The sequence below is a fragment of the Brachyhypopomus gauderio genome, chromosome 9, assembly GCF_052324685.1.
Source record: "Brachyhypopomus gauderio isolate BG-103 chromosome 9, BGAUD_0.2, whole genome shotgun sequence".
NCBI classification, from domain to species: domain Eukaryota; kingdom Metazoa; phylum Chordata; class Actinopteri; order Gymnotiformes; family Hypopomidae; genus Brachyhypopomus; species Brachyhypopomus gauderio.
The window spans coordinates 3,169,025-3,189,707 of NC_135219.1; the positions used below are offsets into that span (position 1 = coordinate 3,169,025).

Below are 20,683 nucleotides of genomic sequence, written 5' to 3' on the forward strand. Positions count from 1 at the left end.
ACCCATGCCAGTTTTGGTGGTGTATACTGGAGACAGACGGTAGTGTGTGGTACCAAAGTCAAGAAAATCATTCGTTTTGACCGTTCTGATGCTCAGATGAACAGCGACTGAACAGAGGACTGTGAGTTACAGCTGTTACAAGATTTCTCTTTACACAGCTAAATATACATCTCCATGCATCTAAACACCTTTTTAGGAGATTAGAGCAGATTACTGTAATCTTGATTGAAGAACAAAGCCACTCCATTTTGACTGGGGTTTCTGCTCAGTAGATTGAGTGAAATGGCAACACGTTTCAGGAGATACCAAAGAGATAATTTTATAAAGCTCATTTAGCTTTGATATTTGAAACAGCAACTCGTATCATATAATCACTGGCCATTATAAACTCATTCTGCTGTGGTCTTTGTTTTATGACCAAATCCCAGTCACTCCACTGTTTCTTCTAGGCATCATCCAGCATTTAAACTGTTTCTAAACCATAAAACCAAATTAAAATGACCCCGTAACAAAGGTCAACACTATGCGTTGCACAAACTAGTTTGTATTTTAGCCACTTATCTTGAATCGATGTCTTTGCATGCTACAGTACATACGGAGACGTGTATATGTGACACTAAGCTGATTAGCCAGACTACACCTGCAGCTCTTTAATGGCATAATAACCTGAATAAAGATGAATATAGATACTTTCACAACCCCTCCAGCTCTAAAATTGCCTCATTCCCCATGAAAACTATCACAAAGTAGTCTCTTGCATGAAAACGAAGTTTTAAATATTTAAATGGAACCTGTAGTGCCTAGTCTAACCTGTACTGAGAACAGACATCAGACAGACCAGTTCTCAGACACGTCTCCGTTGATTCATGGGTAAGCTCAGGAATTGCACACTGAAACCAGTTTGAATGGGTTAACTTCTGATATTCTGACAGAATACCTGGAATTGCACTGTGCTGCAAAATAAAAGGGCCATTATCCATAACCAACCCTGTCATTATAGGCATTCTGTGTTTAAGGTCTTGGGAAGGTGTCTGGGTGTTTCAGTTTTCATCAGTGGTTATTTAGAGATGGGCACACAACTGCCATTAGCTCACCAAAGCCACATTCAAACATTCCTCCTTCTCCTGCTCTCTGTTTGAGGAAAATCCCTTCAGGGTAGTGAAGGTGAAAATAACTTTGGTAAGTGTACAAAGTAATCGATTTGCTGAACTGACAGAGAATCGGTCTGAGCATGAATTTCTCATTTAGAGGTATAAATCACAACATGTCGTACCAGTGAAATTCATTAAAGTTGATCCTGCCGAGGCGCCATGGTATGAAAGGTGGGATTTGGGACGGGAACATACAGGTGTTCTCTTGTCTGACTGAAGTTGCCTTGAGCAAACAGCATGAGATGCTCAACTAAATACCAGCATGTGGCTGGAACGGAGATAACCTGAACCAAGAACCTGTCTGAACTTGTCAGGTCCATGTCAAGGATACTACGCTCCTGCAATCTAAGACACGCTACATACATATAACGACATAAAAGAAGTCATTACTTCAATCACATACCCACCGCCTCTATAAAAGAACAAGATGCAACAAATGAGCCTTGATCAAAATTCTTAAGACCTATGAAAGACAGCAAAATGCTTCCGTTTAAAACATTCCCCAAAACTGAGTGAAATAACTCAAGAATAAGTTTATTCTACCTCTGCAAGGCACAATGAAAACAAAGTCCAAATTTTGCTGTAAATAACATTACATACATTACACACAACACATAATATATAAAAAAAACATTGGAAATAAAAGCTTTATAAATATCTGATTCAACGGGCAGAATTTGGACTGTGTCTTCACCTTGCATCGGTTACGTGTTTGACAAATGACCTAAGCCAGGTGTAGCAGCACATCAGAAAACTGAGCGCACACGCACGTGCGCACACACGCACACACACACACACACACACACACACACACACACACACACAAACACACAGGGAAGATCAGAGACCCATTCCACTCTCTTCCCTTTCTGACATGTGTAACATTTGTGACAAGTTGTCACTCCACACATACTGCTTTTGTCTTTCCTCAGAGCAAAGAAAACATTCGTGTTTTTGTGCACACTGAGCGCCCGAGATTCAAACCCAGATCCACATCCAGCTGCAATAGGTCAGTGTGGAGTATCCCCAGAGGTTTCTGGTCCTCTGCACTTCGACTACAGTCAGAGTGAGAAAACGAAGACATAGATAGTGCACTGGATTCCAGACGAGTTTGAACCGAGCTATTCCATTCCATTAGAATCCAACTGCGACCAATCGCCTTCTGTGTACTGGGGAGTCCATTGTGACATCACGGGGGCACTGCAGGCTCAGGTGTGGACTTCAGACAGGTAGTCCAACAGGTTTAGCTCCAGTTTTTGCAAACCATGAGTCACACTGGTCTCCAATAGCAGCCCTCCCAACACGGCCAAGACAGCCAGTCGTCGGCTACAGTTCAGAATTACTGTAAAGGAAGAGTTCACATTGCAGGTTCAGTTAAAGCATACAGCAAAATTATATAAATATCCTGCATCTTGTGAAGGCTATTTTCCTCCACTAATTTCTCTCAGGGAAATTCTGGAAGTAGGTGGTGTGTGTGTGTATGTAGGAATGTGGCTACTCCAAATAGCCAGAGTGTTATGTCATCCTTGTGGGGGTGGGGTGTGTGTGTATGTTTGGTTACCCTAAATAGCCTGTGTGTGTGTGTGTGTGTGTGTGTGTGGTTACCCTAAATGGCCTGTGCTTGTGGGTGATGTGCTGTGTGTGTGTGTGTGTGTGTGTGTGTGTACGTACCTCGTATAGCCTGGGTGTTGGAGGTGAGGATGAACAGTCTGATGAGTCTGAAGCAGAGGGGGGAGTAGTCGTGCTCCCAGATCACTGCAGGGATCAGCAGGACTTTGCCATAGCAGGAGAGCAACAGGCCCTTGAGAAGATGGACCAGCTCCACAGAACAGCCACTTAGACGCCGGACCGGCCACAGCACCGCTAGCACACCCACACAGAACACCCCCAGCTCTGATACACACACACACACACACATTCAATATTTTAGCAATTAATATTTAATAGTTAGGAAAATATTTAGTAGTTAGGAAAAGTGCCTTGTTTTGGGGAACACGGACGGAATCATCTAATAGTCCTAGAACGTGCTACAAGACTTACAAAGCAGGTGATGCGTTACAAAGCTTTTGAGAAACATTAATTTGTCTGAAACATGCTAAAAAAACAAACAACTAAATGCTTCAGTTTACACATTTAGTTTTTGATGTGCCATGCGGTGTGTGGTTACCGAGGGCAGCCAGTGCAAACATCCCATAGAAGTCCCATTCTCTGGTGTATCTGATGATGTCCGCAGGGTCACTGGTCACATCTGAACCGTGGAGCTGGGACCATCGTAGATATGCTTCACACAACAGACAAAAGACACACAGCTTCCAGTGGATCTGGGAGACAGACACACAAACACACACACACACACACACTAACATATACCGTTTCCATATCCCCATGCTTTATTCATAAAAGTCGATGAGTAGGGGGGTGTCTTGTCCCACTCACGTTTATTTCTGTGTTAAACAGGATGTGTCTGAACGCCTGGATCTTGCACAGTATGGCATCGACCAGGATGATGACGGGATCATACTCGATGTATTTGTCCACGGGCTTCGCGCAGGATGCCTAAAAGATTAAAACAATCACACAGAACTTTAATACCCTTACTACTAAATATCCAGTCCCAATATCCTTTATAACAATAATAAAAGCACCACACGACACATACGGTCCCTTAACACAATCACAAGTCTGCATCTCTCCCCACTGAGCCTAAATAAATATAATGCATCTATATAATTGATGGGTTGTTCTAGACAGCTAGCTACAATCCACGGAGCTACACCGAGCTAACTACTGCCACACATTACTCACACATATAGTTATCTTCAGTATGCCGTTACTATAATCTCTGTGCAGTTCGGACGCGTCCTCGTTACATTCAACACACTTGAACGACGCCATTCCAGTGCATTTGACAGCGTCCGCCGTGTTGTGCCGCACTTCCCGGAGTCTCTACGGGGGCGGGCCGTGCGCGCAGCTCCACGGGAATTGTAGTTCTCTGCGATGGGACCTCCAACGCACGTTCCCATCAGTTCACACAACGGAACTACATTACCCACGCGTCGTTGTCGCTTACCTGGGCCAGCATTGAGAACATGGCACCTGCTGGCAGGGGTGTTGTTGTGGTGGCGCTTTCGCTGCTGTACTTGTGCGGAGCTGTTTTCTCCACCGAATACTTTTCCACGCTCACCTTCTTCAACAGCGAACTCAACAAGCACGTCTGCGGCTCGCCGTCCGAGTGGGAGGAGTACACGGGCGACTGTGGTGAGCGGCTTTTACAGGGTTTTGCCACGTCTCTCCGACTCGTACGGTATCATATCTTTAGGGATTCTTCGCTTCCGGCTCCGATGACGAGCGGATGGATAGATACAGCATACGGACTGATAGATAGATAGATAGATAATAGATGGATAATAGATACCAACTGTACGTGCAGAGTTTATGGGGACCTTGGGTGAGCTGTTTCTTCACGCGTAGCTAAACGACTCCAAAAACGAACATGCGACGCAGTGCAGACGTACACTCCTGATATACTACTGATACACTACTGATACACTACTGACACACTACTGATACACTACTGATAGGTGTGTGTTTGGGGGGGGGGGAGTCACTCTGCATCACACTTTCACACGCACTCCAGTACAGAGTCCGTGTTCAAGTGTACGTTGCTCCATAACGAATGAAGTGTGCAGACAGTGCCATCAGATCTATATTAAAACACTTTACAATAGTCCTGATGACGTGACAGGACGGTGTATGGTCCTGCAGACTTGGTCATTCAGATGAGACCCAGGTGTTTAGCCAGGTATCTGGACTATGTAAAACCTGAAACAAAAAGCCTGGTACATAAACGGTCAGCTAAAAAATGCTGTTTTGGGGTTTACCCAGTGAACCTTTCCATATTATTCTATGAAGTTAGTGATCTTGCCCCCTGGATTATGAGTTACCCCTTTTATAGTTGCCTAGGTGAGTTTTGTAAGTCACTGATTTAGGTGGATCCTACTGTTTCCTGTTCAATACAGTTACTACTTCCTACAATGTATCTGAGCGGCTGTAGTTGTTCTAAGTGTGTGTGTGTGTGTGTGTGTGTGTGTGTGTGTGTGTGTGTGTGTTCTGCAGATAATGCTATTCTCCAGCTCGAGGACCCAGACTGTGAGGAGGGCAGCAGTCCTGCCTGTGAGTCAGTCTTCTCTCTGAATGCAGAGAAGATTCTGGTGAGTTACAGACCACCCACAACTACAGACCACCCACAACTACAGACCATGCACAGCAACAGACCACCCACAACTACAGACCACCCACAACTACAGACCACGTACAACAACAGACCACGCACAGCAACAGACCACCCACAACTACAGACCACCCACAACTACAGACCACGCACAGCAACAGACCACCCACAACTACAGACCACGCACAGCAACAGACCACGCACAGCAACAGACCACCCACAACTACAGACCACCCACAACTACAGACCACCCACAACAACAGACCACCCACAACAACAGACCACCCACAGCAACAGACCACCCACAACTACAGACCACCCACAGCAACAGACCACCCACAACTACAGACCACGCACAGCAACAGACCACCCACAACTACAGACCACCCACAACTACAGACCACGCACAGCAACAGACCACCCACAGCAACAGACCACCCACAGCAACAGACCACCCACAACTACAGACCACGCACAGCAACAGACCACGCACAACTACAGACCACCCACAGCAACAGACCACCCACAACTACAGACCACCCACAACTACAGACCACCCACAACAACAGACCACCCACAACAGTGCACTACAGACAATAACACACAGCAACAGAATGGACACATTAACACACCATACTCATAACGCACCTTTTGCATGCAGCTCTGGGCCCTTCTGACCTGATACTGCCATTTATACCGCCCCCCTTCAGGAGCATGTTTCTGATTGGCCCAGAGACCTCTCCCTTTCACTGCATTACACGTTGAGTGACAGCATGTGTTGAAACATGATTGGTTCATTAAGAGGAAGTTTGAAAGGACCCTTTCAACCAGGTTTGGCGTTTGTTCTTGCTATAGTTTAGATTTAAAGCAAGACAAACGGATGAAGTGTGTGTATTCCTCTCCAGTGCGGGAGTGTGAAACTGCAACTTGGGGGCACTGCACACTGTAACACACACATTATTTAATATTCAACACTGCAGATTGGGTCACTGCAGTACTGCTGGTCTTAACACACCACACTTAACTGTTACCAAGGAGAGGCAGCAGAATGATCAGAACTTTTCTGGCATCTCTAGGTTTGTACACGTGCAGTTGTATGACCCACATTCTCCCTGCTTACGCCATTACATTCATCCATGAGTAGCGTGGCATGTTACAAGTCTGTGACAGTATGCCATCAATCACACGTGCTTATTAGAATATTTGGGCCACACCCAGATCAGCTAGGACCAATGAGCTAATTTGATTGTTTTTTTATTTATTTTTTATATTTGTGTCCTTTTTTTACTGAATATATGCTGATTTTTTAATATAATGATTTAGTATAATGCAGACATGTTAAATATTTGACACTGTCACCCGGGAGGTTGTGTTTGTCGGTCTTCTGGGGTCTTGGACAGTGGGCTGGGTTGGCGGTGCTAATGTGATCCACACTGATGTACCGTTCCCACTGCACCCGACACGGCTGGTCAAATGCGAGCCGGACGTCGTGTCCCCAACGTCCTGATCCGTCCCTCCCGTGTCTCATGTCCCCTTTGTCCCTCGTCCGCAGAGCCAGGCACGGCTGTTCGTGGAGCAGAATCGCTTCCCGTTCGCCGTCGACGACCACGGCACCAATGAGGAGCTGGGTACGCCCCCGCCGTCTGCTTAAAGGGGCGTGTCTATAGAGAACAGCGTGGTGGGATGTTTTGTGATGTACAGGGCTCTGTGTGTGTGTGTGTGTGTGTGTGTGTGTAGCCATAGGATATGTTCTTATTGGGAACGGACTCTACGATGAGGCCATTAAACACTTCTCAGTGCTACTACAGGTCAGATCACACATATGTTAGATCACACATGCACTCACACAGTATTTTTAACAAATTCATTCAGTTATTCACAGTTTTCCATGCAATATACAATAGCAGTTTTGGCACAGAAAATGCCAAAGGGGCGTTTGTTTCCTTAGGGTGACCCGGAGCTGGTCAGCGCCATATATGGACGAGGGATAGCCTATGGGAAGAAGAGCCTGCAGGTGAGGACACAACTCTGCTTAAAGCAGCGCATCATCAGGGTGGAGCTCCACCTGCCATGGTTGTAGCCAGGCAGAGGCTGAGCCTTGAGGGTGGAGCATGGAGGCCTGGTGGGGGTGTGGTGGGGCTTCAGGCACAAGGCAGCTCCGGGCTCGTCTGCAGGCCTTCATGTGTCTTCCTCTGGCCACACCTCCTTTCTCTGGCCACGCCCACTGGCCGGCCTGGAGCTTGCTTACTGCTGTATGGTTACGATGCGCGTTCAGTAGAGACCGGTTGTGGAGATGTAGATACCTTGTGAGGGCCTTCTGAGGACTCCTCTTTCTCTCTCTCTATCTCTCATACTATAGGACATAAAGAATGCTGACTTGGCATTATATGAGCTAAGTAGAGTGATTACACTGGAACCCAACAGGCCAGAGGTGTACGAGCAGAGGGCGGAGGTAGGAACACACACACACACACACACACAGATTACATATTTACATATTTAATTATATCTTATGTACACATGTCAAGTCTTTATCTGTTTGGACTGTAATTGATTGTTGGGGAAGTACATGTGTAGTGTATGCAGTATATATGTAGTACATGTTTAGTGTATGCAGTATATATGTAGTACATGTGTAGTGTATGCAGTATATATGTAGTACATGTGTAGTGTATGCAGTAAATATGTAGTACATGTGTAGTGTATGTAGTATATATGTAGTACATGTGTAGTGTATGCAGTATATATGTAGTACATGTGTGGTGTATGCAGTAAATATGTAGTACATGTGTAGTGTATGCAGTATATATGTAGTACATGTGTAGTGTATGCAGTATATATGTAGTACATGTGTAGTGTATGCAGTAAATATGTAGTACATGTGTAGTGTATGCAGTAAATATGTAGTACATGTGTAGTGTATGCAGTATATATGTAGTACATGTGTAGTGTATGCAGTATATATGTAGTACATGTGTAGTGTATGCAGTATATATGTAGTACATGTGTAGTGTATGCAGTATATATGTAGTACATGTGTAGTGTATGTAGCGTATGTGTAGTATAAATGTTGTGTATTTAGTATATGAGATTTGTCATTTGTTTATTTATTTATTTTTTTACAAAGATTTGGGATTTTAAAGGATTTTATCCTGCACTGGTCTGTGGATCTGCAATAAATATCAAAAGTTAAACACCTTTCTGATCTACTCATTTCAACTGACCCTGAAAACTGCATGTGTGTGTGTGTGTGTGTGCGCGTGTGCATGCGCGTTTGTGTGTGTGTGTGTGTGTGTGTGTGTGTGTGTGTGTGTGTGTGTGTGTGTGTGTGCGTGCGTGCGTGCGTGTGTGCAGATCCTCTCTCCACTGGGCCGTATAAGTGAAGCGCTGAGTGACCTCACTAAGGCCATCCAGCTGCAGCCTTCAGCTAGACTATATCGCCACAGAGGAACCCTGCTGTTTATATCAGAGGTACACACACACACACACACACACACTCACACACACTGACTATATCGCCACAGAGTAACCCTGCTGTTTATATCAGAGGTACACACACACACACACTCACACACACTGGCTATATCGCCACAGAGGAACCCTGCTCTTTATATCAGAGGTACACACACACACACACACACACACTCACACACACTGACTATATCGCCACAGAGGAACCCTGCTCTTTATATCAGAGGTACACACACACACTCACACGCACTGACTATATCGCCACAGAGGAACCCTGCTGTTTATATCAGAGGTACACACACACACACACACACACACACACACACACACACACACACACACACACACACACACACACACACACCCTGTGTCTCTGCCTTCAGGACTACATCGGTGCCATGGAGGACTTCCAGCAGTCTCTGGACATGAACAGGAACCAGCCCATCGCTATGCTCTACAAGGGCCTCGCCTACTTCCACAGAGGCCTGCTCAAGGTGGGCGTCGCCCAGCACTGGCCCCGCCCCCTCTCTTATCAGCAGCACCGAGCCTAAAACAAAGCTCTTCAGAATTTCATTGGCTCGCGTGTTTACATTGGGGTCCAGGATGTTGGTTGATGTGAAGAGCGAGGCAGCTGAACACAGGATGATTGTAATGTTCAGATGGGGTTAAGTGCAGGGTGTGTTTGTGTGTGAGGGGGTTAGTTCCTCAGCTGTGTTTCTGCACAGGAGGCTATCGAGACGTTTAAGGAAGCACTGAAGTTGAAGTCTGACTTCATCGATGCTCACAAGAGCCTGGCACAGGCGTACAGGTCAGACAGGCATGTGTGTGTGTGTGTTTGGCTCAGGTCTACAGTTGTGTGTGTGTGTGTGTGTGCGCATGCTCGTGTGTTACTGGGTCATCCTTATCTATGGATGTGTGTGTGGTTTTTTCTCATCACTTGCACCTGGGTGTATTTGAATGTGTGTGTGTGTGTGTGTGTGTGTGTGTGTGTGTGTGTGTGTGTGTGTATATATATGTGTGTGTGTGTGTGTGTGTGTGTATATATATATATATATATATATATATATATATATATATATATATATATATATATATATATATATATATATATATATATATGTGTATATATGTGTGTGTGTGTGTGTGTGTGTGTGTGTGTGTGTGTGTGTGTGTGTGTGTGTGTGTGTGTGTATATATATATATATATATATATATATATATATGTATATATATATATATATATATATATATATATATATATATATATATATATATATATATATGTATATATATGTATATATGTGTGTGTGTGTGTGTGTGTGTGTGTGTGTGTGTGTGTGTGTGTGTGTGTGTGTGTGTGTGTGTAGGGAGTTGGGGGATTTCGATCACGCTATGGAGAGTTTCCAGAGGGCTCTGCTGCTGAACCAGAACCACCTGCAGTCTCTGCAGCTGCGAGGTATGATGCTCTATCACCACGGCAGCCTGCAGGACGCCATCGGCAACTTCAAGGTAGGCATCACCTGGCCTGTGTGTGTGTGTTTGTCCATCTATGTGTGTTTGTGTGTGTGTCCATGCGCTCTGTGTACGTCTCTCCAGGCCTGTAACTACAGGCAAGACTAAGTTATTTATCCCCAGAACTTTGTGGAACCTTTAGAATGTAAGATTGTTTACCTTTGTTGTTGTTTACTTGTTTACCGCTCAGAGGTGCCTTCAGCTGGAGCCGTACAATGAGGTGTGTCAGTACATGAAGGGCCTCAGCCACGTGGCCATGGGCCAGTTCTACGAGGGCATCAAGGCCCAGACCAAAGTCATGCTCAACGACCCCCTCCTGGGCCAGAAAGCCAGCACAGAGTACCTCAAAGTCAAATACCTCCGAGGTGAGTGAGGCAGAGCTCCCCGCACCTGCCCAGGTGCGCTCCCCAGGTGCGCAGTTTCTTCCTGTTGAATTCACTTTCACGTGTAAGCTACGTGGAGCAGGCTGGAACCCACGTGTGCTTGATGCTCCGTGTCTGGGCGCCTTGCCCGAACCAGCAAAGCTCAAGTGAAGAATCCATAGGAAAAAGCTTGACCCCTCCCTGATTTCACACGCGCCATTTCTTTCACGTTGCACGTCATTCGTGTCGGCCGATGTGATAGTCTGCGTGTCCTCCGGTCTCACGTGTTGCCCATATGAACGCGGCCCAGTTCTCGGGGAAGAGGACGACGTCCCACGTGTCTTCCTGCCTGTGTTCCAGAATATTCCCGATATTTGCACTCCCACCTGGACATCCCTGTAGCCGAGTACAACGTGGATCAGGACCTTCCGGGACACTTTAAAAACCACTGGGCCAAAAACCTGCCCTTCCTCATCGAGGACTACGAGGAACAGCCAGGCCTGCAGCCCCATATTAAGTGAGTTCAGTCTGGGTTTACAGAACCATGTTAAGTGTGTTCAGTCTGGGTTTACAGAACCATGTTAAGTGTGTTCAGTCTGGGTTTACAGGACCATGTTAAGTGAGTTTAGGCTTGTTCTACAGGACCATGTTAAGTGAGTTCAGTCTGGCCTATAGGACCATGTTAAGTGAGTTCAGGCTGGTACTACAGGACCATGTTAAGTGAGTTCAGGCTGGTACTACAGGACCATGTTAAGTGAGTTTAGGCTCGTTCTACAGGACCATGTTAAGTGAGTTCAGTCTAGTTCTACAGGACCATGTTAAGTGAGTTTAGGCTGGTTGTACAGGACCATGTTAAGTGAGTTCAGGCTGGTACTACAGGACCATGTTAAGTGAGTTCAGGCTGGTACTACAGGACCATGTTAAGTGAGTTTAGGCTCGTTCTACAGGACCATGTTAAGTGAGTTTAGGCTTGTTCTACGGGACCATGTTAAGTGAGTTTAGGCTCGTTCTACAGGACCATGTTAAGTGAGTTTAGGCTTGTTCTACAGGACCATGTTAAGTGAGTTTAGGCTCGTTCTACGGGACCATGTTAAGTGAGTTCAGGCTGGCCTCCGGCTGTGAGTTGAGGTCCCTCTGTGGCTTTTTAGGGACGTTCTGCCTCAGGACTTTGAGAGCTACTCTCCAGAGGTGCAGAAGTTGATCTGTGCGGCGGATCACCTCGGGACCCTCATGCAGTACAACACGTCAGGCTTCCTGTCAAATCTGCGTGTACACAGAGGTCAGTCCCATAGCCCCGCCCCCAGGTTCACCCCACCGACGATAACCACAATAAAGATGTGCTACAGCATTTCACACTGCCTAAATATCAGACATCTCTCTCTCTTTCCCTCCCTTCATCTCTCCCTCCCCTCCCTCCTCTGTTGTTGAAGCCATGGGTCTGGCTGCTATCGAGGTGATGCAGGCCATGCAGAAGACGTGGAGTAACTCCCGGGTGCGAGTGAACGGCAGAACCAGACAGCTGCAGTGGAGAGACATGTTCGACATCGCCGTCAAGTGGAGGAGGCGGGTCTCGCTCTCATTGGACAGCTCCTCATTAGCATATGCAGATCGGCAAAGGAACTGCTATTATAGCAAGTGTCGAATGTTTGAAGAATATCTAAAACTGTGTGTGTGTGTGTGTGTGTGTGTGTGTGTGTGTGTGTGTGTGTGTGTGTGTGTGTGTGTGTGTGTAGAATTGCTGATCCAGACCAGCCTGTTCTGTGGTTGGATCAGATGCCAGCACGGAGCCTTAGCAGAGGATTCAACAACCACATCAACCTCGTCAGGTAGTGCATGACACAGCTGTGCTACTCTACGCACCTGAAGCCCCGCCCACCATCACCGGCCACCGTATTTCACACACCTGTACGTACCGCGCCAGCACTACAAACTGCCCCTGTCACCAGGTGCGCTAGATGAACCTTTGAAGTAGGTCACATTAACTATCCCCCCCGTTCTGGTAGGAGTTGTGAAACCCTGATCTCCAGAATCATGGGGGCAGGTCCACAGTTTTCATGGCCCACCAGCATCTAACCACACTAATCCAATCTATCCCAAGATAATCTAGCTCTAATCTACCCATAATCTTAATCTACCCCTCACTGCTAAGCCAGTCACACAGTAACTGGCTTGCCCAGAGGTACCAGGTCTGACCACGACAATGGATCTTCTTCCCATAATCCTTAGCGCATGTACTGGCAGTCCACCGCAATGATATGGCGAAATGCCACTTTGCTGTTGCTGGTGTCGGGGTTATGTTGGCCACCAGGGGGCGCCAAGCATGCCCTACATATGTGGTAATGTGATGTTTGTTTCGTTTGCAGGGGTCAGATCGTCAACATCAGATATATGGAGTACTTTGCAAGCATTCTCAGCTTCATTAAGGAAAGAATATTAGTCTATCACGGGTAGGCACTTGACCTTTAACCTCACTAGATGACCCTGAGGTCAGTTTGATTGCTGTTCGTTGAATCATTCTGTAACATACTGACTGTCTTTTCCTCTCTCCCTCTCTCCCTCTCTCTCTCTCTCTCTCTCCGTCTCAGGGCATACAACCCGCGGGGAGTGCCAGAGGTCAAACAGGCTCTGGAATATGTGACTAAGGTTGAGGACCTGTTGCCCATAATGAAGGTACCAGACCTCTCAGAACCTCCTCACTTATCTGGTCTGTACCTGCTGAGACTGGTCAGCGCCGGTCAGCGCCAGTTTCCACATGTGTCATAGTCGAGGTTCCTGTAGAGATTAATTCTGTTCATATGTGGACATATACACTTAAATGTGCTTCAGTTGCCTAAATGGTGTGTGTGTGTGTGTGTGTGTGTGTGTGTCTCTGAAGCAGTTCAACAGTATAACAAGAGATGGTTTCACCGTAAACTCGAAGGTACCGAGCATGAAGGACCCTGGTAAAGAATACGACGGTTTCACTATCACCATCACCGGAGACCGGTCAGACACCACAGCGCTACCCTCACCTCTAACCTTTAACCTCTAACCTTTAACCTGTAGCCTTTCAGCTGCTTCTCTGCTCCCAGCTGTGCTTAGGGGACGTTGGTCTTTGTTAAGGCCCTAAATATGGTTCAGAGATTCTTGTCTGGTGTGTTTGATATTAGCATCGTGTTACCTGGTTACTTGTGACTATATAGTTATTGGGATTTAATGATATTTTCCCTTTGTGCATTATTGTTTTTGATGGACAAAGACATATAATAAACCACATGTTATAATAAAATATACAGGATGACCTGAAGATATGAGACTGATGAACAGTGTCGTAAGTGCTTAAAGGGGAACTAACGGGGAATTGATTTCATCAGAGTGGATGAAGAACACCGCTCAAATGTAGAATCCTGTATTACACACACACACACACACACACATACACACATACACATACACATACACACACACACACACACTCTCATTACTGTATTACTGTCTGTGTGTGTTGTGATACCAGAGATGCCTCAAGGTTTGTAATGTAGCTCCAAGTTCGTTGAGGTTCTCTCTCTCTTTTTGTGTGTGTGTGTGTGTGTGTGTGTGTGTGTGTGTGTGTGTGTGTGTGTGTGTGTGTGTGTGTGTGTGTGTGTGTGTGTGTGTGTGTGTGTGTGTGTGTGTGTGTGTGTGTGTGTGTGTGTGTGTGTGTGTGTGTGTATGTGCGTGCGTGTGTGTGTATGTGTGTATGTGCGTGCGTGTGTGTGTGTGTGTGTGTGTGTGTGTGTGTGTGTGTGTGTGTGTGTGTGTGTGTGTGTGTGTGTGTGTGTGTGTGTGTGTGTGTGCGCGCGTGTGTTTCTCCAGCGTGGGGAACATGCTGTTCTCAGTGGAGACCCAGACCACAGAGGAGAGGACACAGCAGTATCAGTCTGAGATGGAGGCCCTGTATAAAGATCTGACCGCTAAGGGCAAAGCTCTCATGCTCTCCTCCGAACTAGGAGTGTGTCTCCTGCCCTCTCACTGCACACACAATCATACACACATACATGCATGCGCACAGTACAGTACATGCCTACAGTACATGTGTACACACACTCTCATGATCCCGTCATGTTTTTCTGAATGCAAAATTGTTGGAATGTTAGATGAATCTGTTTTATCAAGTTAGAAAAACTAGCAGGCAGTTGTTGTTGTAAAAGACATGGAGTATTAATGTTGCCCCCCCCCTCTCTCTCTCACTCTCTCTCTCTCTCTCCCCCTCTCACAATCTCTCTCCCTCTCTCTCACAATCTCTCTCCCTCTCTCACACCCCCCCAGGACTCAGATGCAGTGTGTAATCTGATCCTCTCTCTGGTTTATTACTTCTGTAACCTCATGCCCCTGTCCAGGGGCTCCAGGTGAGTGATGGTGCTGGACCCCGTTCTGTCTCCACCACCTCACACCTCCACCCCACCCTGTAGGCACCTCCACCATCACACCATCACCACAGCAGTGTTTAGTGGCCGACCGTGCCGGAGCCCAACACCTCAGATCGTCACACACGGGGGTCACGACCCCTCTGCGTGTTAAGGTGCGTGCGGCGCGCTCACCGTACGTCTGTCCGTGTGTCCGGCAGCATCGTGGCCTACTCCGTGGTGATGGGGGCCGTGATGGCCAGCGGGAAGGAAGTGGTGGGGAGAATCCCGTCTGGAAAGGTAAAACGCGGAGGCCGAGCCGCCCTGGTCTCGCCGTACGTGTGTGAGAGTGGACGAGCGTGTGCGAGTGCGATTAACACGGTCTGTCCCCCCACAGCTGGTGGACTTTGAGGCCATGACCACGCCCACCCCTGACCGCTTCAGCAAGACCGCCAAGAGCTGGATGAACCTAAAGAGGTGATTGGCGGGCAGCAGCCTTGCCAGGCTCCGCCCCCAAAGTATCTGGTGGCTTTAATTTTCATGTTATTGTCTTCAGCTAAAAGCCCCCCCCCCCCCCCCCCCCCCGCCATGTGTGTGTGTGTGTGTGTGTGTGTGTGTGTGTGTGTCTCTCTCTCCAGCCTGCCAAGTTGGTACCAGAACCTTCCGCCGGTAGCAGACTCGTTCCAGTTTTCCAGAACCATGATTGAAGTCTTAAACACTGACTCCTCCTCCCATTGTCCAGTGAAGTCCTAACACAACAAAGGCCATGTCTGTCTCCTCCCCTTACCCCTCCTAGTGGGCGGGGTTTTGTCTTCCTTATTTAAAGAGCTCTTTCAAACCCGAAGTGGGAAAAGTCCATAGAAATAGTCTTTCTCTTTGGGGAGAACCTCTAATGTCTCCAATTACAGATATGCACAATTTTCTCCCAAAGATGCCCCAGATAGTTTAGAGAATGGATAAAAAATAAAGCACACTTAAAACTATTTCAATAAATATTTGTTTGATTCCTGTATGTTTTGAGTTTTTTGACGATCCTCTTTTAATTTTTTCGCGTTATTGAGTGAAGTGACGTACCTCCATCCCGTCCACATCCGTGATCAGGGAATTCTCACGTTCCTCTGATCAGCTGACCCGCCTCGTGGAGAGCTTTGGTCACTGATTGGCTGCCCCTCACCCCCCACGTGGAGAGCTTTGGTCACTGATTGGCTGCCGAAGCCGCCCTACCACCGTAGTTCGAGACACACTTATTTGCTCTGCCACAGCTCTTAAATTGGCGATAACAGTCACATCAGCGCCAGATAAGGGTGAGAATTCTGCCACTTGCTCGACCTTAAACTTTCACACTGATCGAGTGTAAAACCACCATCGTCTGCAACCCTTTGAATTAATCTAATGAGCTCTTCTGCGGTCATTAAAAAAAACTCGCCTGTACTGCTTAGCGGATCTGATTGGCTGACTGTAATGGAAGGCCATGAAAATGAAACAACATTCTGCAGTGTAACTGCAAACAGGAGAGGTGATAGTTCCCCTTTAACATTTGATTTTTGACATCTTTTTAGCCTGATGGTGAGGTTGAAAATTATATTTCAAACACATTATCATTGAATGCAAATGCATATTAAGTGAATAACATTTTCATTAGAATTTTGATATAACCTTTGCATGATCACATGACACTTGATCATTCAAATTGGGAAATACATATTCATTTAAATAAATGAAACTAACAAATAAAGCATCCAAATGAAATTTGAATGTCTACCAAAGTGCAAATGTAAATGGCATAATTGCATTTGAATTTTGAGCTCAAAGTTGCATGTATGCGTGGAGCATGTAAATGCAAATGTATTACATTGCCATTTTGCATATTACATTTTTATTTTAATTTTGAGACAGATTTGCCTTCATATATGTGAGGAAAAAAGTAAAGTATTCCTGTGAGGGTGCCCTCCGGTGGTCAACTGTGGAAATGTCATGAGCCCGTGCGACGAAGCATAATTAAAATTGTTGAGGCATCATGGACGTAATTTGGGGGGGGGGGACGGGGGGGGACATGTCCCCCCCACTTTTTCAAAAGTCCTCTCCAGTTTTTACGGTTAAAACCAAATATTTATATAGCGACGAATCCATGTCCCCCCCACTTTTGAAATCAAAATTACGTCCATGTGAGGCATAATTAAAATGTAAACAATTTAAATAAAACCTTTCCCAGGTGCAGATTAACGACACATTTATGTATTTATTAAAATATTATATATGGTTGCCGGATGTCCTGTGACCAGGAAAAATGAGGGTTAGCTACCTTGTGCCATGCAAAAATGTAATATATTTAGTACATTGTATTTTGTGAAACGGGTTGAGAGAGTGTGTTTTCTCACTGCTAACGTTACGGGGACAGACGTGCTGCACTGGTACTACGAGTCCTCTCAACAAGAAGGGTTAGAGATGCTACAGAAATAAAAGGGTGTAAAAAGCATCAAGTATCTGCTTCGAATACTCGAATAGACGCGAATAGAATCGCCCTGACTGTGAGTGAGTGAGTGAGGGCCTCCCTTTGAGCTGCGGACAGAATCGCGACATTTGAATCAGACGAGTAAGTCCACGTGATGCTGATCTTGACAGCTTCAAGGATGATTTATGATTCACGTCTTCTAATTTTGCGATACATGTACAGGCAGGAGACAGCCTGTCCTTTAAACTGTCCACAGACTGTGTCTATCGCTAACATAGCATGCCTCAAACCTGCCGTTTCATATATTCATGAGCTTCATGACGTCCCCACGTGAAGGTATATGATCATTCTAGACCAGTGGGGTCAAGGTGATGAAACAGAAAACAGACTCCTAATGTGCACGGACAAGAAGACGGAACTATGTTTCTCTGTGTAATATTTTAAAAGGTTGAATCCGTGTGTAGGCTACAGGCCGTGGGGCCCTGCAGGAGAAGATTTCAACACACAGCCATGATCCTCCAGTGACTCGTTTACACACAAATCCTATAGGCCTATGGTGAGATAAAAGACCTCACGGTTTTAAACGTCCACCACAATGTCCCGTCCAGGCGCTGGACCGATACACGTGGGTTAAAGTGGAGTGGACAAGAAGGTGAAGAAACTTGTAGTGCTGCTTCTTCAGTGGGTTAGGGGTTTCCCTTTCAACGTAGCCTGTTTCTCATGCATCATGGCAAAACGAAAAGCCGAACAGCTGTTTATCCACTGCTCGAATTTCTGCGTTGGGTATTTGTGGAGCGAGAACAGGTGTGAGAACAGGTGTCACCTCCTTCTCCCTCTCGTGGCCTGTTAGGAATGTGGAGGTACGGGGTGACGTTGAAGACCTGCAGCAGGTGGAAGTGTGTGAGACACACGAAGCTTCTCATTAACTGATATAGCTGCAGTCAGACGTGCCACTGTGAGTTACAGTCACGCCACCCGTACCTGCAGTACCTGAGGACTGGGACCTGCTCACGTTTTTGGGATTCTGTTGTGCGTTGTTTTAGAATGACTGTTTTGTGCCTGACAGTGATTGACTTGAAATTCTGCTCTTCTTTGATGTCTAGGGTCAGGTTCTTGTTTGAGAGGACAACGTGGAATGCTGTTTATTTTTATTTCTGAATGTGCTCTCTGTGACTGACAGGTCGAGTGGGATGGAGTTCTGGCATACCTGGACTCAGAAGCCCAGATGAGTGGCGGGACGCTGTGCACACGCAGTTCATTATGTCAGGACTACAGAGTGAGTGGGCTGTCCTTAAAGAGGTCTAGAACGTGCATGAAGTTAAAGCTCTTCCTCTATTGGACAGAGTGGCCATCACTCATTGTAAGATAGAAAGGTGTGATGGGAGCAGTGCTGCCTGTGGGCGGAGTTTAGATTAACCTTTGGGTAAATAGTACTGTATATAAATGTGATGTGTTTTGAGAAGTCTGTGTGAATATGGATAATAATAATAATAATACTTATTTGTATAGCACCTTTCATACAAACATGCAAAGTGCTTTATACAATAAAGAAAACAAACTAACTATTAAAATAATTAGAAAAGAACAAACATGTATGCGAGGTGTGTTTAGCAGTGTGGTTGTGGTATAGTGGTATAGTGAACCTGCTCTATTCTCAGGGATCATATACACTAGAAGTCTGCATTGCCGTGTGTAGGGGTGTTTCTCTGGGTCAGTAGGCTACCTGGGGCAAAGGGCACAAGCTCATGCTGGTCTTTTTCAGGCTTTTTTAATGACTGCCGTTACTGTAAGAGACCACATGACTGAGCTCGGGGACAGCAGGGTGAGTGCTGCCCTCTGCTGGACATTAGAAAAAGGGCAGGCACATAGCTGAAGAAAACCTGCCCAATATTTTGTCGATGCTGAGAATTTCTTTCTTTTTTTAACCTGTAAACTCTAGTTTCATCTCTGCAGGCCTAATCATTGTTCTCTAGTGAGGCATTTTGTGTGGCATTCTGCTCACCAAATCTTGTGTAATGTCTTTTCCATGTTGTGATGATGCTTTGTGCCAAGGATTCTTCCCTCTCTTCCTGTCTGGGTCTGTTTCTCTCAGAGTGTTCTGGAAGCCCAGAGTGTGCGGGTGCTTGTGGACTCGTTCGCAAGGACTGGAGTTCTGTCTGTCTCAGACCTGCTGCGAGTTTGACATGCTCCTTGACCCCAAACGTGAGGTCAGAAATGTGACCCGCCACACGACAACTAGCTTACTTCATTAATCCAACCCCAAAATGTTCAGATCTCTCAGGCACAAGCCAATAGAGAGTCAGAATGTAACCATCATGAGTCACATGGGTCTCAGCCCAGTGTTTCTTGATCCAGTATGTCCGAACCTGCCTGTAAGGCCCAGGTGCCTACTTCGATAGTAACGTCCTGTCTCATGGTTCTGAGCTCTGTGGTTATGGTTCGGCTTTCAATGTTGGGCCTATCCTGCCCTAGGGCCTTAACATGATCATACATCACACAGCCTCTCCATAGCACGTTCTAAAAGCCTGAAATCCTTTTCCAATAAACCTCTTCGAGATTCCACCTGCTTCTTTGCCAAGATACCTTCCTGGTACCTCGACCAGATGTCTGATGGCTCTGGCGAGACTTCCTGTGTGGAACTACCTAAATGTGTGGACTTCCTGCCAAGAATTTGAGCCATTTGAAGTTAATCTGAGTTTTAGGACCCCCAGATATCCATTGGCTTTTCAAGTGTTTTAGTGCGGTACCAGTCATGCGTGTGTGTTTGGTCGTGTGTGTATGTTTGGCAGGGGGTTGTGTGTGTGTGTGTGTGTGTGTGTGTGTGTGTGGGTATGTGTTTGGCTTGATGTTATACTCGTAATGGTTAAGCCAATTTGGACTGTTCCATTATTACTCCCTGTGTGCTGTAAAACAGACTCCTGTATGAGGCCCGACCAACAGACGGACTGGCTTATTGTTACTCAGAGGGGAGGATGTTCAGGCCAGTGAATCTTGTTTCTCCCAGGGAGACACTCTTAGTTTTACTAGTACTATTCATCTCAACTGACTAGAGATTTGTGAGTGTTGCTTTGAGTACTATGGTTTCAATAAATCCGTTTATAGGAAATGTGTGTACGTGTGTATGTCCAGGGGGTTTGGGA

At 46.2% G+C, this 20,683-nt stretch overlaps 2 protein-coding genes and 1 long non-coding RNA gene across 5 annotated transcripts in view; 2 read left to right on the plus strand and 1 right to left on the minus strand.

Annotated features, from left to right (window-relative positions):
* Positions 1-1,669: 1,669 nt before the first annotated feature.
* arv1 (ARV1 fatty acid homeostasis modulator) lies at positions 1,670-4,351 on the minus strand. 2 transcript variants are annotated; one of them, XM_077016470.1, is made up of 5 exons: positions 4,222-4,351; positions 3,588-3,707; positions 3,319-3,472; positions 2,823-3,044; positions 1,670-2,493 (listed from the first exon to the last, which is right to left on the minus strand). In XM_077016470.1, exons 1-5 carry the CDS (start codon positions 4,240-4,242, stop codon positions 2,360-2,362), a joined length of 651 nt encoding a protein of 216 aa, XP_076872585.1. In that variant the 5' UTR covers positions 4,243-4,351; the 3' UTR covers positions 1,670-2,359. The 2 variants fall into 2 exon arrangements, with proteins under 2 accessions (XP_076872585.1, XP_076872584.1); XM_077016469.1 differs by lacking the exon at positions 4,222-4,351 and adding an exon at positions 3,957-4,164.
* Positions 4,241-16,101, plus strand: ttc13 (tetratricopeptide repeat domain 13). 2 transcript variants are annotated; one of them, XM_077016467.1, is made up of 23 exons: positions 4,241-4,409; positions 5,268-5,362; positions 6,935-7,010; positions 7,120-7,190; positions 7,331-7,396; positions 7,742-7,834; positions 8,737-8,853; positions 9,237-9,347; positions 9,579-9,661; positions 10,221-10,362; positions 10,556-10,730; positions 11,088-11,244; positions 11,876-12,006; positions 12,158-12,290; positions 12,461-12,553; positions 13,091-13,174; positions 13,313-13,397; positions 13,603-13,712; positions 14,562-14,697; positions 15,015-15,094; positions 15,313-15,391; positions 15,489-15,568; positions 15,730-16,101. In XM_077016467.1, the coding sequence occupies exons 1-23, from the start codon at positions 4,241-4,243 to the stop codon at positions 15,842-15,844; spliced, it is 2,481 nt and encodes an 826-aa protein (XP_076872582.1). In that variant the 3' UTR covers positions 15,845-16,101. The 2 variants fall into 2 exon arrangements, with proteins under 2 accessions (XP_076872582.1, XP_076872583.1); XM_077016468.1 differs by having other exon boundaries at positions 13,606-13,712.
* Positions 16,102-18,238: 2,137 nt separating this feature from the next.
* LOC143522454 (uncharacterized) overlaps positions 18,239-20,683 on the plus strand; it is a 2,729-nt gene continuing 284 nt past the window's right edge. Inside the window, exons 1-2 of the long non-coding RNA XR_013133000.1 lie at positions 18,239-18,572; positions 18,724-18,819. This is a non-coding gene — a long non-coding RNA (uncharacterized LOC143522454). The remainder of the gene's footprint in view (positions 18,573-18,723; positions 18,820-20,683) is intronic.

Coding starts and splice junctions, on each gene's coding strand:
- arv1 (XM_077016469.1), bottom strand. CDS start 4,046: ATGGCGTCGTTCAAGTGTGTTGAATGTAACGAGGACGCGTCCGAACTG. Junction 3,473..3,587: donor TGTTTAACACAGAAATAAAC/GTGAGTGGGACA, acceptor TCTGTCTCCCAG/ATCCACTGGAAGCTGTGTGT. Junction 3,045..3,318: donor GTTTGCACTGGCTGCCCTCG/GTAACCACACAC, acceptor TGTGTGTATCAG/AGCTGGGGGTGTTCTGTGTG.
- ttc13 (XM_077016467.1), top strand. CDS start 4,241: ATGGCACCTGCTGGCAGGGGTGTTGTTGTGGTGGCGCTTTCGCTGCTG. Junction 7,011..7,119: donor CGGCACCAATGAGGAGCTGG/GTACGCCCCCGC, acceptor GTGTGTGTGTAG/CCATAGGATATGTTCTTATT. Junction 12,291..12,460: donor ATCGCCGTCAAGTGGAGGAG/GCGGGTCTCGCT, acceptor GTGTGTGTGTAG/AATTGCTGATCCAGACCAGC.